The 27,097-nt window shown below is 33.6% G+C and overlaps 1 protein-coding gene across 1 annotated transcript in view; it reads right to left on the bottom strand.

Annotated features, from left to right (window-relative positions):
• Positions 1 to 10,802: 10,802 nt before the first annotated feature.
• The window catches only part of LOC143234820 (uncharacterized), a 55,874-nt gene continuing 39,579 nt past the window's right edge, over positions 10,803 to 27,097 (bottom strand). The window contains exons 6-8 of the mRNA XM_076472463.1: positions 24,546 to 24,679; positions 21,996 to 22,221; positions 10,803 to 16,277 (exon numbers count right to left, since the gene is read on the bottom strand). Coding sequence (XP_076328578.1) covers positions 16,168 to 16,277; positions 21,996 to 22,221; positions 24,546 to 24,679 — 470 coding nt within the window. The 3' untranslated portion in view covers positions 10,803 to 16,167. The remainder of the gene's footprint in view (positions 16,278 to 21,995; positions 22,222 to 24,545; positions 24,680 to 27,097) is intronic.

The following is a 27,097-nucleotide window of genomic DNA, read 5'->3' as shown; positions in this document are numbered from 1 at the left end:
CGAGAGTGTATCTAAGTGTTGGAAGTACAGAGAACGGTGTTTACTCTCCTGTACAGAGAACTAAGAAAGTATCACTTATCAAATACAATATGATGTACAGCTGATACTCATTTTTATCGTTGCTGGCTGACTTAATATTGATATATGTGTTTTATTATGAACGAGAGAAATTGAACTTATCACCAGTTACTCATGTTTTTACAGTTATAACAGAAGTTTGTACTAGATGGCGACACAGTACTAACACTAGGACAGCCGTCGTTCACTGAAGCTTTTACTTTAGGTTCTTAGTGTCTGTCTATCTCTCTTTGTTCACTATTTATAATATAAATATATTAAGATGATGTTGTTAAAATCACGTTTAATCTCGAAATATCGGATTGTTTATTGTTGTTGTTACAAATTTCTTAGCACCATCTGTTTTATTCTTTCTCAAATATGCCTCCATATAAATGCATTTAATAACTGTATTGATCTCTAGGTGGCGAAGCGATACTTCTATGGATTTATAATGCTAAAAAGTGATTTGCGATACCCGTAATAACTATACACATCACAGATATCCCGATTGTATAACGTTGTGCCTAACTACATGTAAACAAGTAAAACGGGATGCGTCAAATATGAAATTATTTGTTCATGTTTTACTTTCGTTAAACTCCACAGTTTTAAAGGCCTAGTGTTAAGTCGCTTGACTCGACTTGCAGTCTGCGGGTCGCAGGATAGGACCCTATCACAAAAGTTGCTCACCCTTTAAGCTTTGGCATCGCGTAAAATTGACTGTCAACGTCACTATTTCATTAGAATACTGAAGGAGTTTCATTAGAATACCAAAGGAGTTAGCGGTAGAATACGGAAGGAGTTAGCGGTAGAATACCGAAGGAGTTAGCGGTAGAATACCGAAGGAGTTAGCGGTAGAATACTGAAGGAGTTAGCGATAGAATACCGAAGGAGTTAACGGTAGAATACCGAAGGAGTTAGCGATAGAATACTGAAGGAATTAGCGATAGAATACTGAAGGAGTTAGCGGTAGAATACCGAAGGAGTTAGCGACAGAATACCGAAGGAGTTAGCGATAGAATACTGAAGGAGTTAGCGATAGAATACCGAAGGAGTTAGCGATAGAATACCGAAGGAGTTAGAGGTAGAATACTGAAGGAGTTAGCGATAGAATACCGAAGGAGTTAGCGATAGAATACTGAAGGAGTTAGCAGTAGAATACTGAAGGAGTTAGCAGTAGAATACCGAAGGAGTTAGCGATAGAATACCGAAGGAGTTAGCGATAGAATACTGAAGGAGTTAGCGATAGAATACCGAAGGAGTTAGCGGTAGAATACTGAAGGATTTAGCGATAGAATACCGAAGGAGTTAGCGTTAGAATACCGAAGGAGTTAGCGATAGAATACCGAAGGAGTTAGAGGTATAATACTGAAGGAGTTAGCGATACAATACCGAAGGAGTTAGCGATACAATACCGAAGGAGTTAGCGGTAGAATACTGAAGGAGTTAGCGGTAGAATACCGAAGGAGTTAGCGATAGAATACTGAAGGAATTAGCGGTAGAATACTGAAGGAGTTAGCGGTAGAATACTGAAGGAGTTAGCGACAGAATACCGAAGGAGTTAGCGATAGAATACCGAAGGAGTTAGCGATTGAACACCGAAGGAGTTAGCGGTAGAATACCGAAGGAGTTAGCGATAGAATACCGAAGGAGTTAGCGATAGAATACCGAAGGAGTTAGCGGTAGAATACTGAAGGAGTTAGCGATAGAATACTGAAGGAGTTAGCGATAGAATACCGAAGGAGTTAGCGGTAGAATACTGAAGGATTTAGCGATAGAATACCGAAGGAGTTAGCGTTAGAATACCGAAGGAGTTAGCGATAGAATACCGAAGGAGTTAGAGGTATAATACTGAAGGAGTTAGCGATAGAATACCGAAGGAGTTAGCGATACAATACCGAAGGAGTTAGCGGTAGAATACTGAAGGAGTTAGCGGTAGAATACCGAAGGAGTTAGCGATAGAATACTGAAGGAATTAGCGGTAGAATACTGAAGGAGTTAGCGGTAGAATACTGAAGGAGTTAGCGACAGAATACCGAAGGAGTTAGCGATAGAATACCGAAGAAGTTAGCGATTGAACACCGAAGGAGTTAGCGGTAGAATACCGAAGGAGTTAGCGATAGAATACCGAAGGAGTTAGCGGTAGAATACTGAAGGAGTTAGCGATAGAATACCGAAGGAGTTAGCGATAGAATAACGAAGGAGTTAGCGATGGAATACCGAAGGAGTTAGCGATAGAATACTGAAGGAATTAGCGATAGAATACCGAACGAGTTAGCGATAGAATACCGAAGGAGTTAGCGGTAGAATACCGAAGGAGTTAGCGATAGAATACTGAAGGAATTAGCGGTAGAATACTGAAGGAGTTAGCGATAGAATAATGAAGGAGTTAGCGGTAGAATACTGAAGGAGTTAGCGATAGAATACCGAAGGAGTTAGCGATAGAATACTGAAGGAGTTAGCGATAGAACACCGAAGGAGTTAGCAAAAGAACACCGAAGGAGTTAGCGGTAGAATACCGAAGGAGTTAGCGATAGAATACTGAAGGAGTTAGCGGTAGAATACTGAAGGAGTTAGCGATAGAATACTGAAGGAGTTAGCGGTAGAATACCGAAGGAGTTAGCGATAGAATACTGAAGGAGTTAGCGGTAGAATACTGAAGGAGTTAGCGATAGAATACCGAAGGAGTTAGCGATAGAATACTGAAGGAGTTAGCGGTAGAATACTGAAGGAGTTAACGATAGAATACCGAAGGAGTTAGCGATAGAATGCTGAAGGAGTTAGCGGTAGAATACTGAAGGAGTTAGCGATAGAATACCGAAGGAGTTAGCGATAGAATACCGAAGGAGCTAGCGATAGAATACCGAAGGAGTTAGCGCTAGAATACTGAAGGAGTTAGCGGTAGAATACCGAAGGAGTTAGCGATAAAATACCGAAGGAGTTAGCGGTAGAATACCGAAGGAGTTAGCGATAGAATACCGAAGGAGCTAGCGATAGAATACCGAAGGAGTTAGCGCTAGAATACTGAAGGAGTTAGCGGTAGAATACCGAAGGAGTTAGCGATAAAATACCGAAGGAGTTAGCGGTAGAATACCGAAGGAGTTAGCGATAGAATACTGAATGAATTAGCGGTAGAATACTTAAGGAGTTAGCGGTAGACGGCGATAAATAGTTGTTTTCTTTCTTGTCAGTCACTTCTAAAGTAGAAGGGGCTACCGTAAATAAGCCCTTGGGTGACATTAGACAAAATTCAACAAACAAACAATACGGGCATCGTAGTAGGTTAAGAATCGTGATAAAGTAGATATTATTGGATTCATTGACAACATTTGTCTTATTAATATAGTTTTTACAGCACCAATATAATTAATAACATATACCCTGTCACATTATACTGGTGATTAACAATATATTTAACGACATATACTCTGTCACGTTATGCTGATGGGTAACAATATATTTAATGACATATACCCTGTCACATTATCCTGGTGATTAACACTATATTTAATGACATATACCCTGTCACATTATCCTGGTGATTAACAATATATTTAACGACATATACCCTGTCACATTATCCTGGTGATTAACACTATATTTAATAACATATACCCTGTCACATTATCCTGGTAATTAACAATATATTTAATGACATATACCCTGTCACATTATCCTGGTAATTAACAATATATTTAACGACATATACTCTGTCACGTTATGCTGATGGGTAACAATATATTTAACGACATATACTCTGTCACGTTATGCTGATGGGTAACAATATATTTAACGACATATACCCTGTCACATTATGCTGGTGATTTTGAAAGTTCATGCTGACAACTAACTCGTATCGCGTTATTCTAAAGTGTTTTATGAAACCAGCATTATTAATATTGTAGTCTTTAGTTGTTGTTTACTAGTTTTAAGTTAAAAAGCACAACACTGAACGAGTTGAAACCTGTTTGTCTGACGTCACACTTGAAACTGTGAATTTTCAGTAATTTTTATATCATATTTAATTCGCCTTTTTAAACAATTGTTTAAAAGATATCAAGATTCTGGTTCCGGAATGTTTCCTGTATTCTCTTCACTGTTGACGAGAGTAAAATGCCTGGCAGTTAGGATACTCGACTCGCAATCTGCAGGTAACAGGATTGAAACCTGTTCAGGACACTAGACTCACAATCTGCAGATAACAGTATTGAAATCTGTTCAGGACACTAGACTCACAATCTGCAGGTAACAGGATTGAAACCTGTTTGGGACACTCGACTCGAAATCTGCAGGTAACAGTATTGAAACCCGTTCAGGACACTCGACTGGCAATCTGCAGGTAACAGGATTGAAACCTGTTCAGGACACTAGACTGGCAATCTGCAGGTAACAGGATTGAAACCTGTTCAGGACACTCGACTCGCAATCTGCAGGTAACAGGATTGAAACCTGTCTCCGAAGTCCTCGTCACTTCGTTACTGAGAGAATTGTTAAGTGACAGTCAATCGTAGTTTCAGTTTGTATAATAGTAGCTCAAGAGTTAGCGGTGTGTGTTATTAACTAGTTTTTTTTCTATTGCTTCAACATTAGGGACCTGTGTTCTATAATGTTATATAGGTATTCATATTGTACTGTAGGTATTGATAGTGTACTGTAGGTATTGATAGTGTACTGTAGGTATTAATAATGTACTGTAGATATTCATATTGTACTGTAGGTATTGATAGTGTACTGTAGGTATTGATAGTGTACTGTAGGTATTAATAATGTACTGTAGATATTCATATTGTACTGTAGGTATTGATAGTGTACTGTAGGTATTGATAGTGTACTGTAGGTATTCATAATGTACTTAAGTATTCACAATGTACTGTAGGTATTGATCGTGTACTGTAGGTATTCATAGTGTTCTGTAGGTATTCATAGTGTTCTGTAGATATTCATAATGTACTGTAGATATTGATAGTGTACTGTAGGTATTCATAATGTAGTATAGGTATTCATAATGTACCTTAGGTATTGATAGTGTACTGTAGGTATTCATGGTGTTCTGTTGCTATTCATAATGTACTGTAGGTATTCATAGTGTTCTGTAGGTATTTATAATGTACTTTAGGTATTCACAATGTACTGTAGGTATTGATAATGTACTATAGGTACTGATAGTGTACTGTAGGTATTCACAATGTACTGTAGATATTCATAGTGTACTGTAGGTATTCACAATGTACTGTAGGTATTGATAATGTACTGTAGTTATTGATAGTGTACTATAGGTATTCACATTGTTTTGTTGGTATTCATAGTGTACTGTAGGTATTAATAATGTACTGTAGGTATTAATAATGTACTGTAGGTATTTACAATGTACTGTAGGTATTCATAATGTACTGTAGGTATTCATAGTGTACTGTAGGTATTTTTACTATTACTAACAAAACTAATATTTGACTTTTTCACTACAGATATTTCCATTCAATGTCTTGAAAACTTTAACTTTTTTCGAACTATTTTTTATAGATAATTTAGTTAAACATTTACGAGAACATCAAATTAACAGATGTTTAAGGAAACAAACGGACTGTAGTTGTTCCCATAGGTTTGTACTTTTGGGCTTATGAGAATAACGTTACCATGGTGACATGTCATTACATTATTTTCAGTTTGAAGTCGATATTTCGATTATATTTTTCCTTATTAACGTAAGGTAATTAATAACTTTGTTTGCCTAAAGCTTGTTTTGAAACAAATTATGTATGACGTATTTTAAAGTTGCCGTATATTAAGTACATTTAAAAATCTAATCGACACAGTAACGTAGCTATAGGTTTTATTGGTTAGAACTACCAAATGTTTTTAGCTGATGTAAGGGGCGACTTCAAGGTCTTTAAATTTCACATTGTTTTTATCACAACGCTAAAGGGGAGGCCTTTGACCCCACTGCCTTCTCGAATACCTACGTCACTGAAATAACGTAATTTTGTCAACGTCCCTGAAATATTGGAGATTTTATTTCATTTTAGTACTATACGTATTAGATTATATGTGATAATTTATAACGAATTCTAATAAGTAAGAAAAACAGTAACAATACGGTATATACTAGTGGTAGTAGTACCACAGAGACGGAACTCGGTAATAACGCATGAATTAAACAGAAGTTCCCCATGAATTCTCGTTTTTAATGTGCACCTAGATAAGTTTTATACGCGTCTCAAGCTAATGCGAAAGTGCATTACAAACAAATTTCTCCTAATTAAGTCCCTCTACTGTTAATGTTAAATAAGTGATAGCTTCTGCTATTAGAGTCATTAGAACACTTGTTCTATATTCACTGTGTAATATTCTGTTTACAGAGGTCTTCCACTAAAAGCTTACTGTTTATTTGAGATGTATTTTTATTCAGATAGTTTAAAATAATTTATTTTAAGAAAATGAAAACAAATTTAAACAATTATTTCGACAGAATGTGTTTCTAGTTTAGTGATACAAACAATAAGAATTTATAACAGTATACTGATAGTTGTTTAAAATACAATTTATAGTTGAACTGTCACCTATATATATATATCCAGTGTTTGTATTTCCTAACTGTTGATATCCAATGTCTGTATATCTTAGCTGTTGATATACAGTGTTTGCATATCCTAAATGCTAATATCCAGTGTTTGTATTTCCTAACTGTTGATATCCAATGTCTGTATATCTTAGTTGTTGATATCCAGTGTTTGCATATCCTGAATGCTAATATCCAGTGTTTGTATTTCCTAACTGTTGATATCCAATGTCTGTATATCTTAGTTGTTGATATCCAGTGTTTGCATATCCTAAATGCTAATATCCAGTGTTTGTATTTCCTAACAGTTGGTATCCAATGTCTGTATATCTTAACTTTTGATATCCAGTGTTTGCATATCCTAAATGCTAATATCCAGTGTTTGTATTTCCTAACTGTTGATATCCAATGTCTGTATATCTTAGTTGTTGATATCCAGTGTTTGCATATCCTGAATGCTAATATCCAGTGTTTGTATTTCCTAACTGTTGATATCCAATGTCTGTATATCTTAGTTGTTGATATCCAGTGTTTGCATATCCTGAATGCTAATATCCAGTGTTTGTATTTCCTAACTGTTGATATCGAAAACTCTCTTGGGGCGATGCTAAAGACACATTTCTCAACAGTTTATCCGATAATTCGTGACTAACTCAATATGTGTTTACAATGGAAATGGAAACAAACATACAGTTAGAACACGTTCTATTATTAAAATATTTTAAAAAGTTGAATTGTTAAGTTCACAACGTTCACAGAATATAAGGTGTGGTATTTTGACGAAACGCGCTGATTCGAAACGTTTACCTTTAAATGAAGCGCAGATAGCCTCGCTGCTTTCTTCAAATAACCAACCAAACAATCTTTAAATAATAATAAAAACACAAAAAACTTGGTGGTTGTTCAACCTATTAATTAATTTAGAATAATAATACCGGAACAAGAAATTGTTACAAACCTGTTTAACACAAATCACACAGATTTAAATGTTCCAGCAGTTAGCTTAGAGGTGGTTACAAAACACAGTGCCCTAAATGTTAAGTTAATGATAAAATTAAAATAAATACAGGTATTTTGTGCTTATGATGCCAAAAACTGGGTTTCGATACCCCCTTTAAATCATTTTGCAGTTTTGTGTTTGACAACATAAAAACCTGACTATAGACTTTATATACAGTCACTTTAATATGTGTACATTTTAAAGTATAAATTATTCTAGAAGTTTGATCCTTATTTTCGGATATCAGTCACTGTTGCTTCGAGTCTTACTTCCTCGGTTATACAGAGCTATAACTCATTAATTAGTAATACTAGTACCACTAACCATAGAGCAGAAAATCTCTTAGTTTATTCAAAAGAGCAAAATGAATAATTCCAGTCTAATTACAATAATTAATTAAATCTGTTTTATTCAATTTATGTACAAACCAGTAAAACTTTATACAGAGCTATAACTCATTAATTAGTAATACTAGTACCACTAACCATAGAGCAGTAAATCTCTTAGTTTATTCAAAAGAGCAAAATGAATAATTCCAGTCTAATGACAATAATTAATTAAATCTGTTTTATTCAATTTATGTACAAACCAGTAAAACGTAATCTGATTTTTAACTGATAAAGCAGCTTGTTATAATAAATACCAAATAATATTTTGCAGATATCGGACCGTACGTGTTGGCTAACACATACATTGTTTTATAAACACACAGGCAGTACAGTATCATATAGCTATTTACAAAACATTAACATACTGTAATTATGATATACACTGTTACCATCTCGATAGTTTTACAATAAACAGACGTTTTAGCAACAAAACACAAAGGTTTCACTATCAAGACAAACATACTTTAGTAGCGTCGTAAATTTTAAGAGAAACTGAATATTGTAATGAAGGTTCAGTCCTCAGATTTAAATTTATACTTCGATATATCGAAAATGTTTATTTAAATGCTATCAGAAAACGTTCAAAAAGTCAGAATTTATAATAGAATATTGTAAGTAATAACAACACCCAAACTAGTAATCTTACTAATAGCAACATTAATATTTCGGTGGATTCTGATCAATTTCATACAGTTTTACAACAGTTTGTACATCTAATGTACATATAAAATCAAATTAGTTCCATTTTTTGTTGGACAAATTCTTACAGACACTAAGCCTACAAGCTGCGTATTGAATGGCTTTACCGTTATTAATATTTTCAAAATTATGTCTTTTATGAGGAATTAGACATATGCAAAACCATTTGTATTTTTATATAAAATGTTTTCTCGTCTTCTCCTGAGTCTAGTTTATAAAGAACATATTCGATAAAGAGTTTATTATTGGGATGACATCACACACTCTAACTAGTGACGTTGTTGTATCAGATGTTAAGTGCAGCTTCAGACTTTACAAAATAACTAATAACAATTTCAGAATGTCATACCGAAAGTCTGTCATATCAATACCCTTACTTCTTTTAACAATGGGTATTGAAATGGGGGATGGTTATGAAGTCAATACGAGTACTTGGAAGGATTTGTGAGGAAACTGTAAAATACGGTTTTGTGGAAAGTCATGCTTGGCTATTATTCTTCCTAATTTCTTCCCTTTGAATCAGTTTTCATTAGTTACACCACGTCTGATCACCAGTTACCCCTAATTTCTTCCCTTTGAATCAGTTTTCATGAGTTACACCACGTCTGACCACCAGTTACCCCTAATTTCTTCCCTTTGAATCAGTTCTCATTAGTTACACCACGTCTGACCACCAGTTACCCCTAATTTATTCCCTTTGAATCAGTTCTCATTAGTTACACCATGTCTGACCAACAGTTACCCCTAATTTCTTCCCTTTAAATCAGTTCTTATTAGTTACACCACGTCTGACCAACAGTTACCCCTAATTTCTTCCCTTTGAATCAGTTCTCATTAGTTACACCATGTCTGACCAACAGTTACCCCTAATTTCTTCCCTTTAAATCAGTTCTTATTAGTTACACCACGTCTGACCAACAGTTACCCCTAATTTCTTCCCTTTGAATCAGTTCTCATTAGTTATACCACGTCTGACCACCAGTTACCCCTAATTTCTTCCCTTTGAATCAGTTTTCATTAGTTACACCACGTCTAACCACCAGTTACCCCTAATTTCTTCCCTTTTAATCAGTTCTCATTAGTTACACCACGTCTGACCACCAGTTACCCCTAATTTCTTCCCTTTGAATCAGTTCTCATTAGTTACACCACGTCTGACCACCAGTTACCCCTAATTTCTTCCCTTTGAATCAGTTTTCATGAGTTACACCACATCTGACCACCAGTTACCCCTAATTTCTTCCCTTTGAATCAGTTCTCATTAGTTACACCACATCTGACCAACAGTTACCCCTAATTTCTTCCCTTTGAATCAGTTCTCATTAGTTACACCACATCTGACCAACAGTTACCCCTGATCTTCTTCCCTGAACCAGTACTCATCAGCTACACCACATCACCTCTAATTCCCCCCCCCCTCAACAGTCTTCAACATTTAATTTCTGTTCTCTGTGCTGAATACTGGTTACGTGGGAGGGGGGTTCTGAAGATAAGAGTTTATTGCTAAAATTCATCATCTGCTCCTCAAGTGTTATAGTGGCGCCCTCTACTATCATTTTCAGAAACAGAATGTTTGTGGCGAAACATATTTATGTATACCAGAACCATTTCTTCAGTTTCTTACACTATTCCCTACAGATTGTTCCAAATATCCATACCGAGTTAATAACGGCCATGGATATTAAGGTCCTGAGAGAGATTTACTACGAACTAAGATACGAAATACTGTGAGTAAAAACATCCTTATAAAGATACGGACTTACCTAGAGTTCAGACAAAGTAAGACTGTCGTATCTATTGATGTCCCACAAGAACGTGAGTCTACCAACATTAGTACTTTGAAAACGTTGTAAAAAGTTCAAACAAATGCTTCTAGGATTACATATTCACTTTGGGCTTAATTACAAACAACTGTATCGTCCACAAAACTGTTGGTAAATATCAAAATAGTAATAAATGATTGATCTGTAACGTTTGTATCAAGATTTCTGCTCTGAATAAACAGATTTTGCTGTTTGAGCTCGAAGCTTCCAAGTGTGTACAGAGATGTATATTTTCCTCACTTTAATGTGATTGTTTAGAGAAATTTGTATTCTCCTGGTTGGGGAGATATACGAGATATTTAATTTTATACCCTACTATTACAACATCGAACAAATTTATTCAGTTTAAAATTATTTTACATAAATTCATTATTTACATAATTTATTATCAGAATAAATAAAAATTAATATATAAAAGTAAATGTTTTTAAACATTTTAAATTATTAACGAAATACAAGCTTATGTCCTCGTCCAGATTCAAGTTGTTTAATGTAATTGTTTAATTCCAATGTAAGACGCAATGTATTTTCAAGTCTTATAACCAAGACTGATGTCCAACAATGACTGTGTGAGAAGTTAGGTATTTTCAAGTCTTATAACCAAGCCTGAGTTCAAGCTGTTTAATATATTAAAGTTTAACAGTGGCTATGTGAGAAGTTAGGTATTTTCAAGTCTTATAACCAAGCCTGAGTTCAAGCTGTTTAATATATTAAAGTTTAACAGTGGCTGTGTGAGAAGTTAAGTATTTTCAAGTCTTATAACCAAGCCTGAGTTCAAGCTGTTTAATATATTAAAGTCAAACAACAGCTATGGAAGAAGTTGTGTCTTTTCGAGTCTTATATGCAAGCCTAATTATGAGCTGTTTAATAGGATAAAGTCTAACAAGTCAAGTATTTTAAAGTCTTATATCCAATCATAAGTTGAAGCTGTTTAATAGAATAACGTCTAACAATGGCTATGTAAGAAGTTATGTATTTTAAATTCTTATATCGAAGCTAAGTTGATGCTGTTTAATAGAATAACGTCTAACAATGGTTATGTAAAACGTTATGTATTTTCAAGTCTTATATCGAAGCGTAAGTTGATGCTGTTTAATAGAATAACGTCTAACAATAACTATGTAAGACGTTATGTATTTTCAAGTCTTATATCGAAGCGTAAGTTGATTCTGTTTAATAGAATAACGTCTAACAATAACTATGTAAGACGCTATGTATTTTCAAGTCTTATATCGAAGCGTAAGTTGATGCTGTTTAATAGAATAACGTCTGACAATGACTATGTAAGACGTTATGTATTTTTAAGTCTTATATCGAAGCGTAAGTTGATGCTGTTTAATAGAATAACGTCTAACAATGGTTATGTAAGAAGTTACGTATTTTCAAGTCTTATATCGAAGCGTAAGTTGATGCTGTTTAATAGAATAACGTCTAACAATGGCTATGTGAGAAGTTATGTATTTTCAAGTCTTAAATCGAAGCGTAAGTTGATGCTGTTTAATAGAATAACGTCTAACAATACTTATGTAAAACGTTATGTATTTTCAAGTCTTAAATCGAAGCGTAAGTTGATGCTGTTTAATAGAATAACGTCTAACAATACTTATGTAAGACGTTATGTATTTTCAAGTCTTATATCGAAGCGTAAGTTGATGCTGTTTAATAGAATAACGTCTAACAATGACTATGTGAGAAGTTATGTATTTTCAAGTCTTAAATCGAAGCGTAAGTTGATGCTGTTTAATAGAATAACGTCTAACAATAACTATGTAAGACGTTATGTATTTTCAAGTCTTATATCGAAGCGTAAGTTGATTCTGTTTAATAGAATAACGTCTAAAAACGGCTACGTAAGAAGTTGTGTCTTTTCGAGTCTTATATGCAAGCCTAATTATGAGCTGTTTAATAGGATAAAGTCTAACAAGTCAAGTATTTTAAAGTCTTATATCCAATCATAAGTTGAAGCTGTTTAATAGAATAACGTCTAACAATGGCTATGTAAGAAGTTATGTATTTTAAATTCTTATATCGAAGCTAAGTTGATGCTGTTTAATAGAATAACGTCTAACAATGGTTATGTAAAACGTTATGTATTTTCAAGTCTTATATCGAAGCGTAAGTTGATGCTGTTTAATAGAATAACGTCTAACAATAACTATGTAAGACGATATGTATTTTCAAGTCTTATATCGAAGCGTAAGTTGATGCTGTTTAATAGAATAACGTCTAACAATGACTATGTAAGACGTTATGTATTTTTAAGTCTTATATCGAAGCGTAAGTTGATGCTGTTTAATAGAATAACGTCTAACAATGGTTATGTAAGAAGTTACGTATTTTCAAGTCTTATATCGAAGCGTAAGTTGATGCTGTTTAATAGAATAACGTCTAACAATGGCTATGTGAGAAGTTATGTATTTTCAAGTCTTAAATCGAAGCGTAAGTTGATGCTGTTTAATAGAATAACGTCTAACAATACTTATGTAAAACGTTATGTATTTTCAAGTCTTAAATCGAAGCGTAAGTTGATGCTGTTTAATAGAATAACGTCTAACAATACTTATGTAAGACGTTATGTATTTTCAAGTCTTATATCGAAGCGTAAGTTGATTCTGTTTAATAGAATAACGTCTAACAATGACTATGTGAGAAGTTATGTATTTTCAAGTCTTAAATCAAAGCGTAAGTTGATGCTGTTTAATAGAATAACGTCTAACAATAACTATGTAAGACGTTATGTATTTTCAAGTCTTATATCGAAGCGTAAGTTGATTCTGTTTAATAGAATAACGTCTAAAAACGGCTACGTAAGAAGTTGTGTCTTTTCGAGTCTTATATGCAAGACTAATTATGAGCTGTTTAATAGGATAAAGTCTAACAAGTCAAGTATTTTAAAGTCTTATATCCAATCATAAGTTGAAGCTGTTTAATAGAATAACGTCTAACAATGGCTATGTATGAAGTTATGTATTTTAAATTCTTATATCGAAGCTAAGTTGATGCTGTTTAATAGAATAACGTCTAACAATGGTTATGTAAAACGTTATGTATTTTCAAGTCTTATATCGAAGCGTAAGTTGATGCTGTTTAATAGAATAACGTCTAACAATAACTATGTAAGACGTTATGTATTTTTAAGTCTTATATCGAAGCGTAAGTTGATGCTGTTTAATAGAATAACGTCTAACAATGGTTATGTAAGACGTTATGTATTTTCAAGTCTTATATCGAAGCGTAAGTTGATGCTGTTTAATAGAATAACGTCTAACAATAACTATGTAAGACGCTATGTATTTTCAAGTCTTATATCGAAGCGTAAGTTGATGCTGTTTAATAGAATAACGTCTAACAATGACTATGTAAGACGTTATGTATTTTTAAGTCTTATATCGAAGCGTAAGTTGATGCTGTTTAATAGAATAACGTCTAACAATGACTATGTGAGAAGTTATGTATTTTCAAGTCTTAAATCGAAGCGTAAGTTGATGCTGTTTAATAGAATAACGTCTAACAATAACTATGTAAGACGTTATGTATTTTCAAGTCTTATATCGAAGCGTAAGTTGATTCTGTTTAATAGAATAACGTCTAAAAACGGCTACGTAAGAAGTTGTGTCTTTTCGAGTCTTATATGCAAGCCTAATTATGAGCTGTTTAATAGGATAAAGTCTAACAAGTCAAGTATTTTAAAGTCTTATATCCAATCATAAGTTGAAGCTGTTTAATAGAATAACGTCTAACAATGGCTATGTAAGAAGTTATGTATTTTCAAGTCTTATATCGAAGCGTAAGTTGATGCTGTTTAATAGAATAACGTCTAACAATAACTAGGTAAGACGTTATGTATTTTCAAGTCTTAAATCGAAGCGTAAGTTGATGCTGTTTAATAGAATAACGTCTAACAATAACTATGTAAGACGTTATGTATTTTCAAGTCTTATATCGAAGCGTAAGTTGATTCTGTTTAATAGAATAACGTCTAACAACGGCTACGTAAGAAGTTATGTATTTTCAAGTCTTATATCGAAGCGTAAGTTGATGCTGTTTAACAGAATAACGTCTAACAACGGCTACGTAAGAAGTTATGTATTTTCAAGTCTTATATCGAAGCGTAGTTGATGCTGTTTAATAGAATAACGTCTAACAACGGCTACGTAAGAAGTTATGTATTTTCAAGTCTTAAATCGAAGCGTAAGTTGATGCTCTTTAATAGAATAACGTCTAACAATAACTATGTAAGAAGTTATGTATTTTCGAGTCTTATATCGAAGCGTAAGTTGATGCTGTTTAATAGAATAACGTCTAACAATAACTATGTAAGACGTTATGTATTTTCAAGTCTTATATCGAAGCGTAAGTTGATGCTGTTTAATAGAATGACGTCTAACAATAACTATGTAAGACGTTATGTATTTTCAAGTCTTATATCGAAGCGTAAGTTGATTCTGTTTAATAGAATAACGTCTAACAACGGCTACGTAAGAAGTTATGTATTTTCAAGTCTTAAATCGAAGCGTAAGTTGATGCTGTTTAATAGAATAACGTCTAACAATAACTATGTAAGAAGTTATGTATTTTCAAGTCTTATATCGAAGCGTAAGTTGATGCTGTTTAATAGAATAACGTCTAACAACGGCTACGTAAGAAGTTACGTATTTTCGAGTCTTATATCGAAGCGTAAGTTGTTGCTGTTTAATAGAATAACGTCTAACTACGGCTACGTAAGAAGTTATGTATTTTCAAGTCTTATATCGAAGCGTAAGTTGTTGCTGTTTAATAGAATAACGTCTAACTACGGCTACGTAAGAAGTTATGTATTTTCAAGTCTTATATCGAAGCGTAAGTTGATGCTGTTTAATAGATTATGGTCTAACAATAACTATGTAAGAAGTTATGTGTTTTCAGTAATTCTTACTTCACTTTATGTAGAAGAGACAATACACTTGAGAACAGCTGAGTAAATAAAATGATTATTTGTTAGAAGGAAGCCGAATTATTTAATGTATACCGTAAGTTTATTTTAATAATTATATTTTACATGTTATTTTGTTTAAATATACTTATACAACACCTCTCGTATAATATTAAGTAGCGTAACAAAGGATAACATATAACCAGGTGAAGAATATTTCATGTTTTATCTTATAAAGAAAGAAGATTTCTAAATATACACTTATGTGAAACCCATGAACCGCTTCGTTTTGTTGTAAATACGAGTTTAATGCAGTTTCACTTATTTTAATTTCTTGATAAATTGTTTAGATTTTCCAAAAGCTTGGGTTTCATCAAATGCTTGGAACTAAGAACTAGGTAAGTTTTAATATCGAGAATTTTATGTCAAAAATGGTAAAAATAATGACACTAGCGTTTGGTTTAGATCGCAGGTGAAAAGAATGGATATAATATATTTACATATATATATATGTGTGTACGTTTATCTTTTATTATTGACAGTTCCTATTGGTTTTGATAAACATGATAATATTTTAAATGATTCTATAATTTAATAAATTACAACTCTTGCTATCTTTCTTGATGACAAAGCCACTTACACAACTGGAGAAATTAGCCTGTACGTAAAAAACACCATTAGCACTAAGTGCTAGTTTGGAGTAAGCTTGGAAAGGAAAACCTTCATCTTCAAGGCGTATACCATGTGGTTACCATCATAATTAGTGTTACAAAGATGGTCATCAGAGCATCACGGGAAACAGAGCAGCCACCTAGCGTCTCAGTGCTGTTACCATGCACTAAAAGTAGGATAAAACAAAAATATTTTATTCGTCAAACCACATTAAAATCAAAGTAGTAACAGCTTTTAAAAAATAATGAGAAACGCAGTTTCTTATTCTATTTATTAGTTGTCATTGTGTTATACTGGTTTCAGACGAATTCTACCCCTTATCACTACACCTATACAAGGGCAAGTCGAAAGGCTTAGGACTGGGCTTTTTATAATGTTGTAGAGTATATTATAGATCGTCAAAAAATTAGTTAATAGTCACAGGCACTTTAACTAATTGAACAGAATGTGTTCCGCGTGCTTTAATGGCATGCAATTAGAAATAAGTCTGGATGAAAGCAAGTTTAAGTGAACCTTCTCCCGCTAGTGACATATCTGAAACCAAGAAAAGATATAAATCACATATATTTCCGAAATTTTCGGATACCTTGCATATGTAGGGTGTTTTGAAATGTCTTTTACCCTCATAGCAATCCTGTTTTGATTGAAACACAGAATTAGTACTTCCAGTTTAGTCTTTGCAACTATTTAGACAATTTCAGAAATATTTTATCAGCACTATAAACAGTTTGAATGAACCACATTCACAAAGTAATAAAATCATGTTCTAATAATTCATGTATGAACACAGCAATATCCTTGATCGGTCTTACTTTACTCTGTAGAAACGATCAACAAAAAAACTACTGTTTAGCTGTTTAGGTAACTGGTTGGGGCCCTTCATACTAGTATAATTCGCTTACTGAGCTATTATTTAGTGCCTTATTACCACAAAGAGGGCTTGAATGCTAATTTCAGGAGGAAGTTTATTTAACTTACCTACCCCCAAGTGGTGGGACCTTATTTTCATATTCTTATTTTTATTTCAATTAATATTTTTCTACTTTACTTTGGAAACACTAACACTAACAACACCTAGCCACAAGTGTCTGCCGGCAGTGAAGGGTGACACAGATGAGGGACGTTATGGGCTTTAGCACCCACATCTCACTCTTCTAATTTCTATTTCTATCTCTATTGCTACTCTTTTTTTTTTCTTTATGTAAGACTGGCGAATGGAGGTTAATATTGATAGACGGTGTATCCCCACCACAATGTGGGTCCTACTTTTACGGTCACGTCCAAAACCTAGGATACATTACACATGCAACATTATAGCCTGTACCACGTGGATCCTTTCAGTTGTTGCAGAGCTGTCTTTATTTTTGTTTCGGCTTCTTTTTGTACATAACAAAGTACTATTATATATACAAATATGTCATATGTAGAGTTTGTGTTATAGTACCATTGCACGTGTATATATATTATATATATATATATATATATATATATATATCACAATGTATACATACTATGAAATTTATTTATTCGTTTACGTTCATTGTCAAATATAAAGATATTTAACAGACGCAAGTATCTGTAAGAAATCCTCAACATCCTCTATAACGTTTTATTTATTTATTTCTAAGTAAGCCCAAAGACACACAATGGGCTATCTGTGCTGTGCCAACAACAGGTATCGATACCAGGTTTCTAGTGTTGTATGTCTGAATAAATCACTGAGGGCATAACGTTTTCTTCAAGATTAGGGCATCAAAAAAACGCCCTTAAGAGGAAGCACATAACTTTGCATTCTAACATATTCTTTAGTGAGGTAAAATATCTTTACATATTAAGGGCTGCTTTTGTACAGATCGTGAGAAATTCAATCACTAACTGTCACACCAATGTGTATGACCAATTATATACAGATATTGTATGTGAATGAACCGTTAACTGTCACACCACTATATATGACCAGTTATGTAGAGATTGTATGTCATTCAACCGTTAACTGTCACACCAATGTGTACAACCAATTATGTACAGAACGTGTGTGATACAATCGTTAACTATCACGTGTATAACTAAATATGAATACCAAATAAAGGATAAACATGTGGATAAACTGTATATACTATAGACTAATGGAGATTAGTTAATATTGACACCACTTCACACTAACACAACTCGTTAATATTGACACCACTTCACACTAACACAACTCGTAATATTGACACCACTTCACACTAACACTTACGACTTATTAATATTGACACCATTTCACACTAACACTTACGACTTATCAATATTGACACCATTTCACACTAACATTTACAACTTGTTAATACTGACACCACTTCACACTCACACAAGTCGTTAATATTGACACCACTTCACACTAACACAACTCGTTAATATTGACACCACTTCACACTAACACAACTCGTTAATATTGACACCACTTCCTACTAACACAACTCGTTAATATTGACACCACTTCACACTAACACAACTCGTTAATATTGACACCACTTCACACTAACACAACTCGTTAATATTGACACCACTTCACACTAACACAACTCGTTAAAATTGACACCCCTTCACACTAACACAACTCGTTAATATTGACACCACTTTACACTAACACAACTCATTAATATTGACACCACTTCACACTAACACAACTGGTTAATATTGACAACACTTCACACTAACACAACTGGTTAATATTGACAACACTTCACACTAACACAACTCGTTAATATTGACAACACTTAACACTAACACAACTCGTTAATATTGACACCACTTTACACTAACACAACTCGTTAATATTGACAACACTTAACACTAACACAACTCGTTAATATTGAGAACACTTCACACTAACATAACTTGTTAATATTGACACCACTTTACACTAACACAACTCGTTAATATTGAGAACACTTCACACTAACATAACTTGTTAATATTGACACCACTTTACACTAACACAACTGGTTAATATTGACACCACTTCACACTAACACAACTCATTAATATCGACACCACTTCACACTAACACAACTGGTTAATATTGACACCACTTCACACTAACACAACTGGTTAATATTGACAACACTTCACACTAACACAACTGGTTAATATTGACACCACTTTACACTAACACAACTGGTTAATATTGACAACACTTCACACTAACACAACTGGTTAATATTGACACCACTTCACACTAACACAACTGGTTAATATTGACACCACTTTACACTAACACAACTGGTTAATATTGACAACACTTCACACTAACACAACTGGTTAATATTGACAACACTTCACACTAACACAACTGGTTAATATTGACACCACTTCACACTAACACAACTGGTTAATATTGACACCACTTTACACTAACACAACTCATTAATATCGACACCACTTCACACTAACACAACTGGTTAATATTGACACCACTTCACACTAACACAACTGGTTAATATTGACAACACTTCACACTAACACAACTGGTTAATATTGACACCACTTTACACTAACACAACTGGTTAATATTGACAACACTTCACACTAACACAACTGGTTAATATTGACACCACTTCACACTAACACAACTGGTTAATATTGACACCACTTTACACTAACACAACTCGTTAATATTGAGAACACTTCACACTAACATAACTTGTTAATATTGACACCACTTTACACTAACACAACTGGTTAATATTGACACCACTTCACACTAACACAACTCATTAATATCGACACCACTTCACACTAACACAACTGGTTAATATTGACACCACTTTACACTAACACAACTGGTTAATATTGACAACACTTCACACTAACACAACTGGTTAATATTGACACCACTTCACACTAACACAACTGGTTAATATTGACACCACTTTACACTAACACAACTGGTTAATATTGACAACACTTCACACTAACACAACTCGTTAATATTGACACCACTTTACACTAACACAACTGGTTAATATTGACACCACTTTACACTAACACAACTGGTTAATATTGACAACACTTCACACTAACACAACTGGTTAATATTGACACCACTTCACACTAACACAACTGGTTAATATTGACACCACTTCACACTAACACAACTGGTTAATATTGACACCACTTTACACTAACACAACTGGTTAATATTGACAACACTTCACACTAACACAACTGGTTAATATTGACAACACTTCACACTAACACAACTCGTTAATATTGACAACACTTAACACTAACACAACTCGTTAATATTGACACCACTTCACACTCACACAACTCGTTAATATTGACAACACTTAACACTAACACAACTCGTTAATATTGAGAACACTTCACACTAACACAACTGGTTAATATTGACAACACTTCACACTAACACAACTCGTTAATATTGACAACACTTAACACTAACACAACTCGTTAATATTGACACCACTTCACACTCACACAACTCGTTAATATTGACACCACTTCACACTCACACAACTCGTTAATATTGACAACACTTAACACTAACACAACTGGTTAATATTGACAACACTTCACACTAACACAACTTGTTAATATTGACACCACTTCACACTCACACAACTCGTTAATATTGACAACACTTAACACTAACACAACTCGTTAATATTGAGAACACTTCACACTAACACAACTCGTTAATATTGACACCACTTTACACTCACACAACTCGTTAATATTGACACCACTTTACACTAACACAACTCGTTAAAATTGATACCACTTCACACAACTCGTTAATATTGACACCACTTCACACTAACACAACTCGTTAAAATTGATACCACTTCACACTCACACTACTTGTTAATATTGACACCACTTCACACTAACACAACTCGTTAATATTGACACCACTTCACACTAACACAACTCGTTAATACTGACACCACTTCACACTAACACTTACGACTTGTTAATACTGACACCATTTCACACTAACACTTACGACTTGTTAATATTGACACCACTTCACACTAACACTTACGACGTATCAATATTGACACCACTTCACACTAACACGACTTGTCAATATTGACACCATTTCACACTAACACTTACGACGTATCAATATTGACACCATTTCACACTAACACTTACGACGTATTAATATTGACACCACTTCAAACTAACACTTACGACGTATCAATATTGACACCATTTCACACTAACACTTACGACGTATCAAAATTGACACCACTTCACTAACACTTACGACGTTACGACGTATCAATATTGACGTATCAATTTCACACTAACACTTACGACGTATCAATATTGACACCACTTCACACTAACACTTACGACGTATCAATATTGACACCACTTCACACTAACACTTACGACGTATCAATATTGACACCATTTCACTAACACTTACGACGTATCAATATTGACACCACTTCACACTAACAACTTACGACGTATCAATATTGACACCACTTCACACTAACACTTACGACGTATCAATATTGACACCATTTCACACTAACACTTACGACGTATCAATATTGACACCACTTCACACTAACACTTACGACGTATCAATATTGACACCATTTCACACTAACACTTACGACGTATCAATATTGACACCACTTCACACTAACACTTACGACGTATCAATATTGACACCACTTCACACTAACACTTACGACGTATCAATATTGACACCATTTCACACTAACACTTACGACGTATCAATATTGACACCACTTCACACTAACACTTACGACGTATCAATATTGACACCACTTCACACTAACACTTACGACGTATCAATATTGACACCATTTCATATTAACACAACTTTTTTCACCTCTACTTTCCGTAGCTTGTAATCCAGAACTTCGGAGATTACGTCCGATGATACGCTCTACGCTCGTCATGTTCGAGGTGTCAGAGAATATGGCGGTGCACTTCAGGCGCATCTCGCCGTCTTCAAAGTGCCTTTTGTTCACTTTGAATTTTAGCCCTAAAACAGTTGTTTGTAAACCCTGATTGTCCTCGGTTGAAGGATACTTTACCAAATAAGGCATTTGTACCTGTAGAAATAATACAAATTTTATTAACTTTAAGTATAACTAAAGGGAAATATGTGACAAAGAGAGTTATATCATTCATACGTTAATGGAATGAGAGTCCTGTTCTTCAATAATATATTCAATCATGAGAATCATTTCACTCATTTAATCTGCAATCTACCTACTGAATTCAGTAGCCCTAACAACATAAAACTAAAGTTACAGTTAAACACAAAACTTAACAACGGGCAATTTCTTATGTACGCACTAGAGATACCGAAACCCGGTTGTTAGCTTTATTAGACCTAGCACTGTGCCATTGGAGATGGGGAGATGCCATTTTAATGCAGAGATTCAAGTACCCTCACTTTAAATATTCATTAATGTTTCATGATTTTGGTAAGGTGTACGTGTTTCTTTATGTTCACTTGTTTATGAGAGCTCGGGTACAATGGGATATACACTAAGCCTACTTGTAGTTCATAGGTGTCTAAGAATAATTCCAGAAGTAGAACATGGAGAAATAACCATCAGATCTGACGACCAGAATATGTAATTTTGAAATTCTGATGACTTCGGTTAGTGAGAGGGAGAAAGAAACAGACAGACCATAATCTTTGTAGGTCATTCATCTGTTATACTGTGACCTCTGACGTTTCTGTTTAGATTTGAGGTATATCTGTCATTATTGTTCAAAGAAAGTAAAGTAATGTTGTTTATTAAAGTTGAATATGTCATATAAATCTATGGCCCATATAAGAAGGGTTGGGTAGATAAAAGATATATTTAACGCATACATTATATCCTCCATATATAATTAATCAGGTGATACAGAATATAGTATAGACAAAATACAGTTGAATGTCTGATAGTTAAATATCTGATAGTTGTACACTAGATACAGCTAGTTAAATATCTGATAATTGTAGTTACGAGATACAGCGAGTTAAATATCTGATAGCTGTACACCAGATATAATTGGTTAAATATCGCATAGTTGTACACCATATACAGCTGGTTAAATATCTGATAGCTGTACACTAGATAGACCTAGTTAAATATCTGATAATTGTAGACGAGATACAGCGAGTTAAATATCTGATAGCTGTACACCAGATATAATTGGTTAAATATCGCATAGTTGTACACCATATACAGCTGGTTAAATATCTGATAGTTGTACACGAGATACAGCTAATTAAATATCTGATAGCTGAACACTAGATAGAGTTGGTTAAATATTTGATAGTTGTACACTAGATACAGTTGGTTAAATATCTGATTGTTGTACACTAGATACAGCTAGTTAAATATTTGATAGTTGTACATTAGATACAGTTGGTTAAATATCTGATAGCTGAGCACGAGATTCAACTAGTTAAATATCTAATAGTTGCACACGAGATACAGCTAGTTAAATATCTGATAGTTGCACACCAGATACAGTTGGTTAAATATCTGATAGTTGTACACTAGATACAGCTATTTAAATATCTGATAGTTGTACACTAGATACAGTTGGTTAAATATTTGATAGCTGTAAATTAGATACAGTTAATTAAATATCTGATTGTTGTGCACTAGGTACAGTTGGTTAAATATCTGATAGCTGAACACGAGATAAAGCTAGTTAAATATCTGATAGTTGTACACCAGATACAGCTAGTTAAATATTTGATAGTTGTACATTAGATACAGTTGGTTAAATATCTGATAGCTGAACACGAGATGCAGCTAGTTAAATATCTGATAGTTGTAGGCGAGATTCAGCTAGTTAAATATCTGATAGTTGTAGTCGAGATTCAGCTAGTTAAATATCTGATAGTTGTAGGCGAGATTCAGCTAGTTAAATATCTGATAGTTGTAGGCGAGATTCAGCTAGTTAAATATCTGATAGTTGTAGGTGAGATTCATCTAGTTAAATATCTGATAGTTGTAGGCGAGATGCAGCTAGTTAAATATCTGATAGTTGAAGGTGAGATTCAGCTAGTTAAATATCTGATAGTTGAAGATGAGATTCAGCTAGTTAAATATCTGATAGTTGTAGGCGAGATTCAGCTAGTTAAATATCTGATAGTTGTAGGCGAGATGCAGTTGGTTATATATTTACTCAATCACTCCACCTGTGGCTCATATTTAACTTTTTTGTAATAATTTATACCACGTTAAACTATGAAATACTCTTTAACCTAACTAAATATAATTAAATTTAAAAACAACAACAACTGTGTTTTTTATACTATGTACTTTTGGAGCTGAAACTTGTGGTTTAGGAATTATCACTTATTATCTGGATATAAAAAAGTTATTCTCTTTATGTTTGTCACATCCCTGTGTTTCCTAACCTTATTTTCATTAATAAACCACTCCAGCTGAAGTGGTGACTTGGAACGTGCAGCAGTACAATTAATGTCCACTGTATCTTCGACTCTGTATGATGATTCGCCTCCTATAATCATTTGTTCTTCTGTAGTGGACACTAAAATCAGTATAAAATAATAAACAATATTATGTCTAGAGATAATGAGAGACATATTTATTCATTTGGGCTGTCACATCCTCTAAATTAAACTAAAACTGTTAAGTTAAAACCCTCATGCCAGCTCTTATAATTAAACACACCTACATTTACGGTCTTGACAACATTCGAAGGGAACTCATTCCATAAACCAACCAACCTCTTAGAAAAATAAAAGTGTCTTCGCTGTCTTACCCTTTCAAAATGTATATTCATGTCCTCCAGTTCTGCTGTTCTTATTGTTAAATATCAAAAGAAATGATGTACTAACACTACCACTTCCCTTTACAATCTTAAACTCTAGTTCTACTATTCTTATTGTTAAATACGAAAAGAAATGATGTATTAACACTACCACTTCCCTTTACAATCTTAAACTCTAGTTCTACTATTCTTATTGTTAAATACGAAAAGAAATGATGTATTAACACTATCCCTTAACAATCTTAAACTCTAGTTCTACTGTTCTTATTGTTAAATATGAAAAGAAATGATGTATTAACACTATCACTTCCCTTTACAATCTTAAACTCTAGTTCTACTATTCTTATTGTTAAATACGAAAAGAAATGATGTATTAACACTACCACTTCCCTTTACAATCTTAAACTCTAGTTCTACTATTCTTATTGTTAAATATGAAAAGAAATGATGTACTAACACTACCACTTCCCTTTACAATCTTAAACTCCAGTTCTACTATTCTTATTGTTAAATATGAAAAGAAATGATGTATTAACACTACCACTTCCCTTTACAATCTTAAACTCTAGTTCTACTATTCTTATTGTTAAATATGAAAAGAAATGATGTATTAACACTACCACTTCCCTTAACAATCTTAAACTCTAGTTCTACTGTTCTTATTGTTAAATATGAAAAGAAATGATGTATTAACACTACCACTTCCCTTAACAATCTTAAACTCTTGTTCTACTGTTCTTATTGTTAAATATGAAAAGAAATGATGTACTAACACTACCACTTCCCTTAACAATCTTAAACTCTAGTTCTACTGTTCTTATTGTTAAATATGAAAAGAAATGATGTACTAACACTACCACTTCCCTTTACAATCTTAAACTCTAGTTCTACTATTCTTATTGTTAAATATGAAAAGAAATGATGTATTAACACTATCACTTCCCTTTACAATCTTAAACTCTAGTTCTACTATTCTTATTGTTAAATATGAAAAGAAATGATGTATTAACACTACCACTTCCCTTTACAATCTTAAACTCCAGTTCTACTGTTCTTATTGTTAAATATGAAAAGAAATGATGTATTAACACTATCACTTCCCTTTACAATCTTAAACTCTAGTTCTACTATTCTTATTGTTAAATATGAAAAGAAATGATGTATTAACACTATCACTTCCCTTTACAATCTTAAACTCTAGTTCTACTATTCTTATTGTTAAATATGAAAGAAATGATGTATTAACACTATCACTTCCCTTTACAATCTTAAACTCTAGTTCTACTATTCTTATTGTTAAATATGAAAAGAAATGATGTATTAACACTATCACTTCCCTTTACAATCTTAAACTCTAGTTCTACTATTCTTATTGTTAAATATGAAAAGAAATGATGTATTAACACTATTACTTCCCTTTACAATCTTAAACTCTAGTTCTACTGTTCTTATTGTTAAATATGAAAAGAAATGATGTATTAACACTATCACTTCCCTTTACAATCTTAAACACTTCAGTCATATCCCCCAACATTTCTTTTTTTTTTTCTCAAGAGAAAACAATTTGAGATTTCTGTCCCTCGTTTCACAACCATTCTTGTAACCATTACCTTAACCCTTTCCAACAATTAACTTTTATGGAAAATTTTCATGTACCACAGTTTCTGTAGGCCCTATGCACTATGCCTAATAAGTAATCCGGCCCTGTCTGTAGATACAACCTAAAATCCTATTTGCCTTACCACTAGCAACAGCACACTGCCTGTATGGCTTAAGAGACTGATCAAACATTACACTGTCAAGATTATTTCCATTCAAATTATAGTAACTCACATCCATTATTTTGCATTTATTATAATTAAAACCCATGTACCATTTATTTGTCTAACTTACTAAATGATCTAAATCCTTTTGTAAATCAGTAGCATCCTCTTCACAGCTAACAACACCCAAGATCTTAATATCATCAGTACATCTAATGTGTTGATCATTCCTTCATCTATATCACTAATGTAAATCAAATTGACCAAAGATCTTAAGACTGACTCCTGAGGTTGTTCGCTCAGAACTTCTAGGTAGAGACAAGAGACACAAATCTTGAACCGTATTTCTGTGGTATTCCCATAAGCTACCCTCTCCCCCACAGTGGCTCAGCCGGAAGTGCCTACAGCGCTA

Source organism: Tachypleus tridentatus, chromosome 12 (genome assembly GCF_004210375.1).
Source record: "Tachypleus tridentatus isolate NWPU-2018 chromosome 12, ASM421037v1, whole genome shotgun sequence".
NCBI classification, from domain to species: Eukaryota; Metazoa; Arthropoda; class Merostomata; order Xiphosura; family Limulidae; genus Tachypleus; species Tachypleus tridentatus.
Note: the sequence above shows the minus strand (reverse complement) of the source record. Positions and strands in the feature narration are given on the sequence as shown.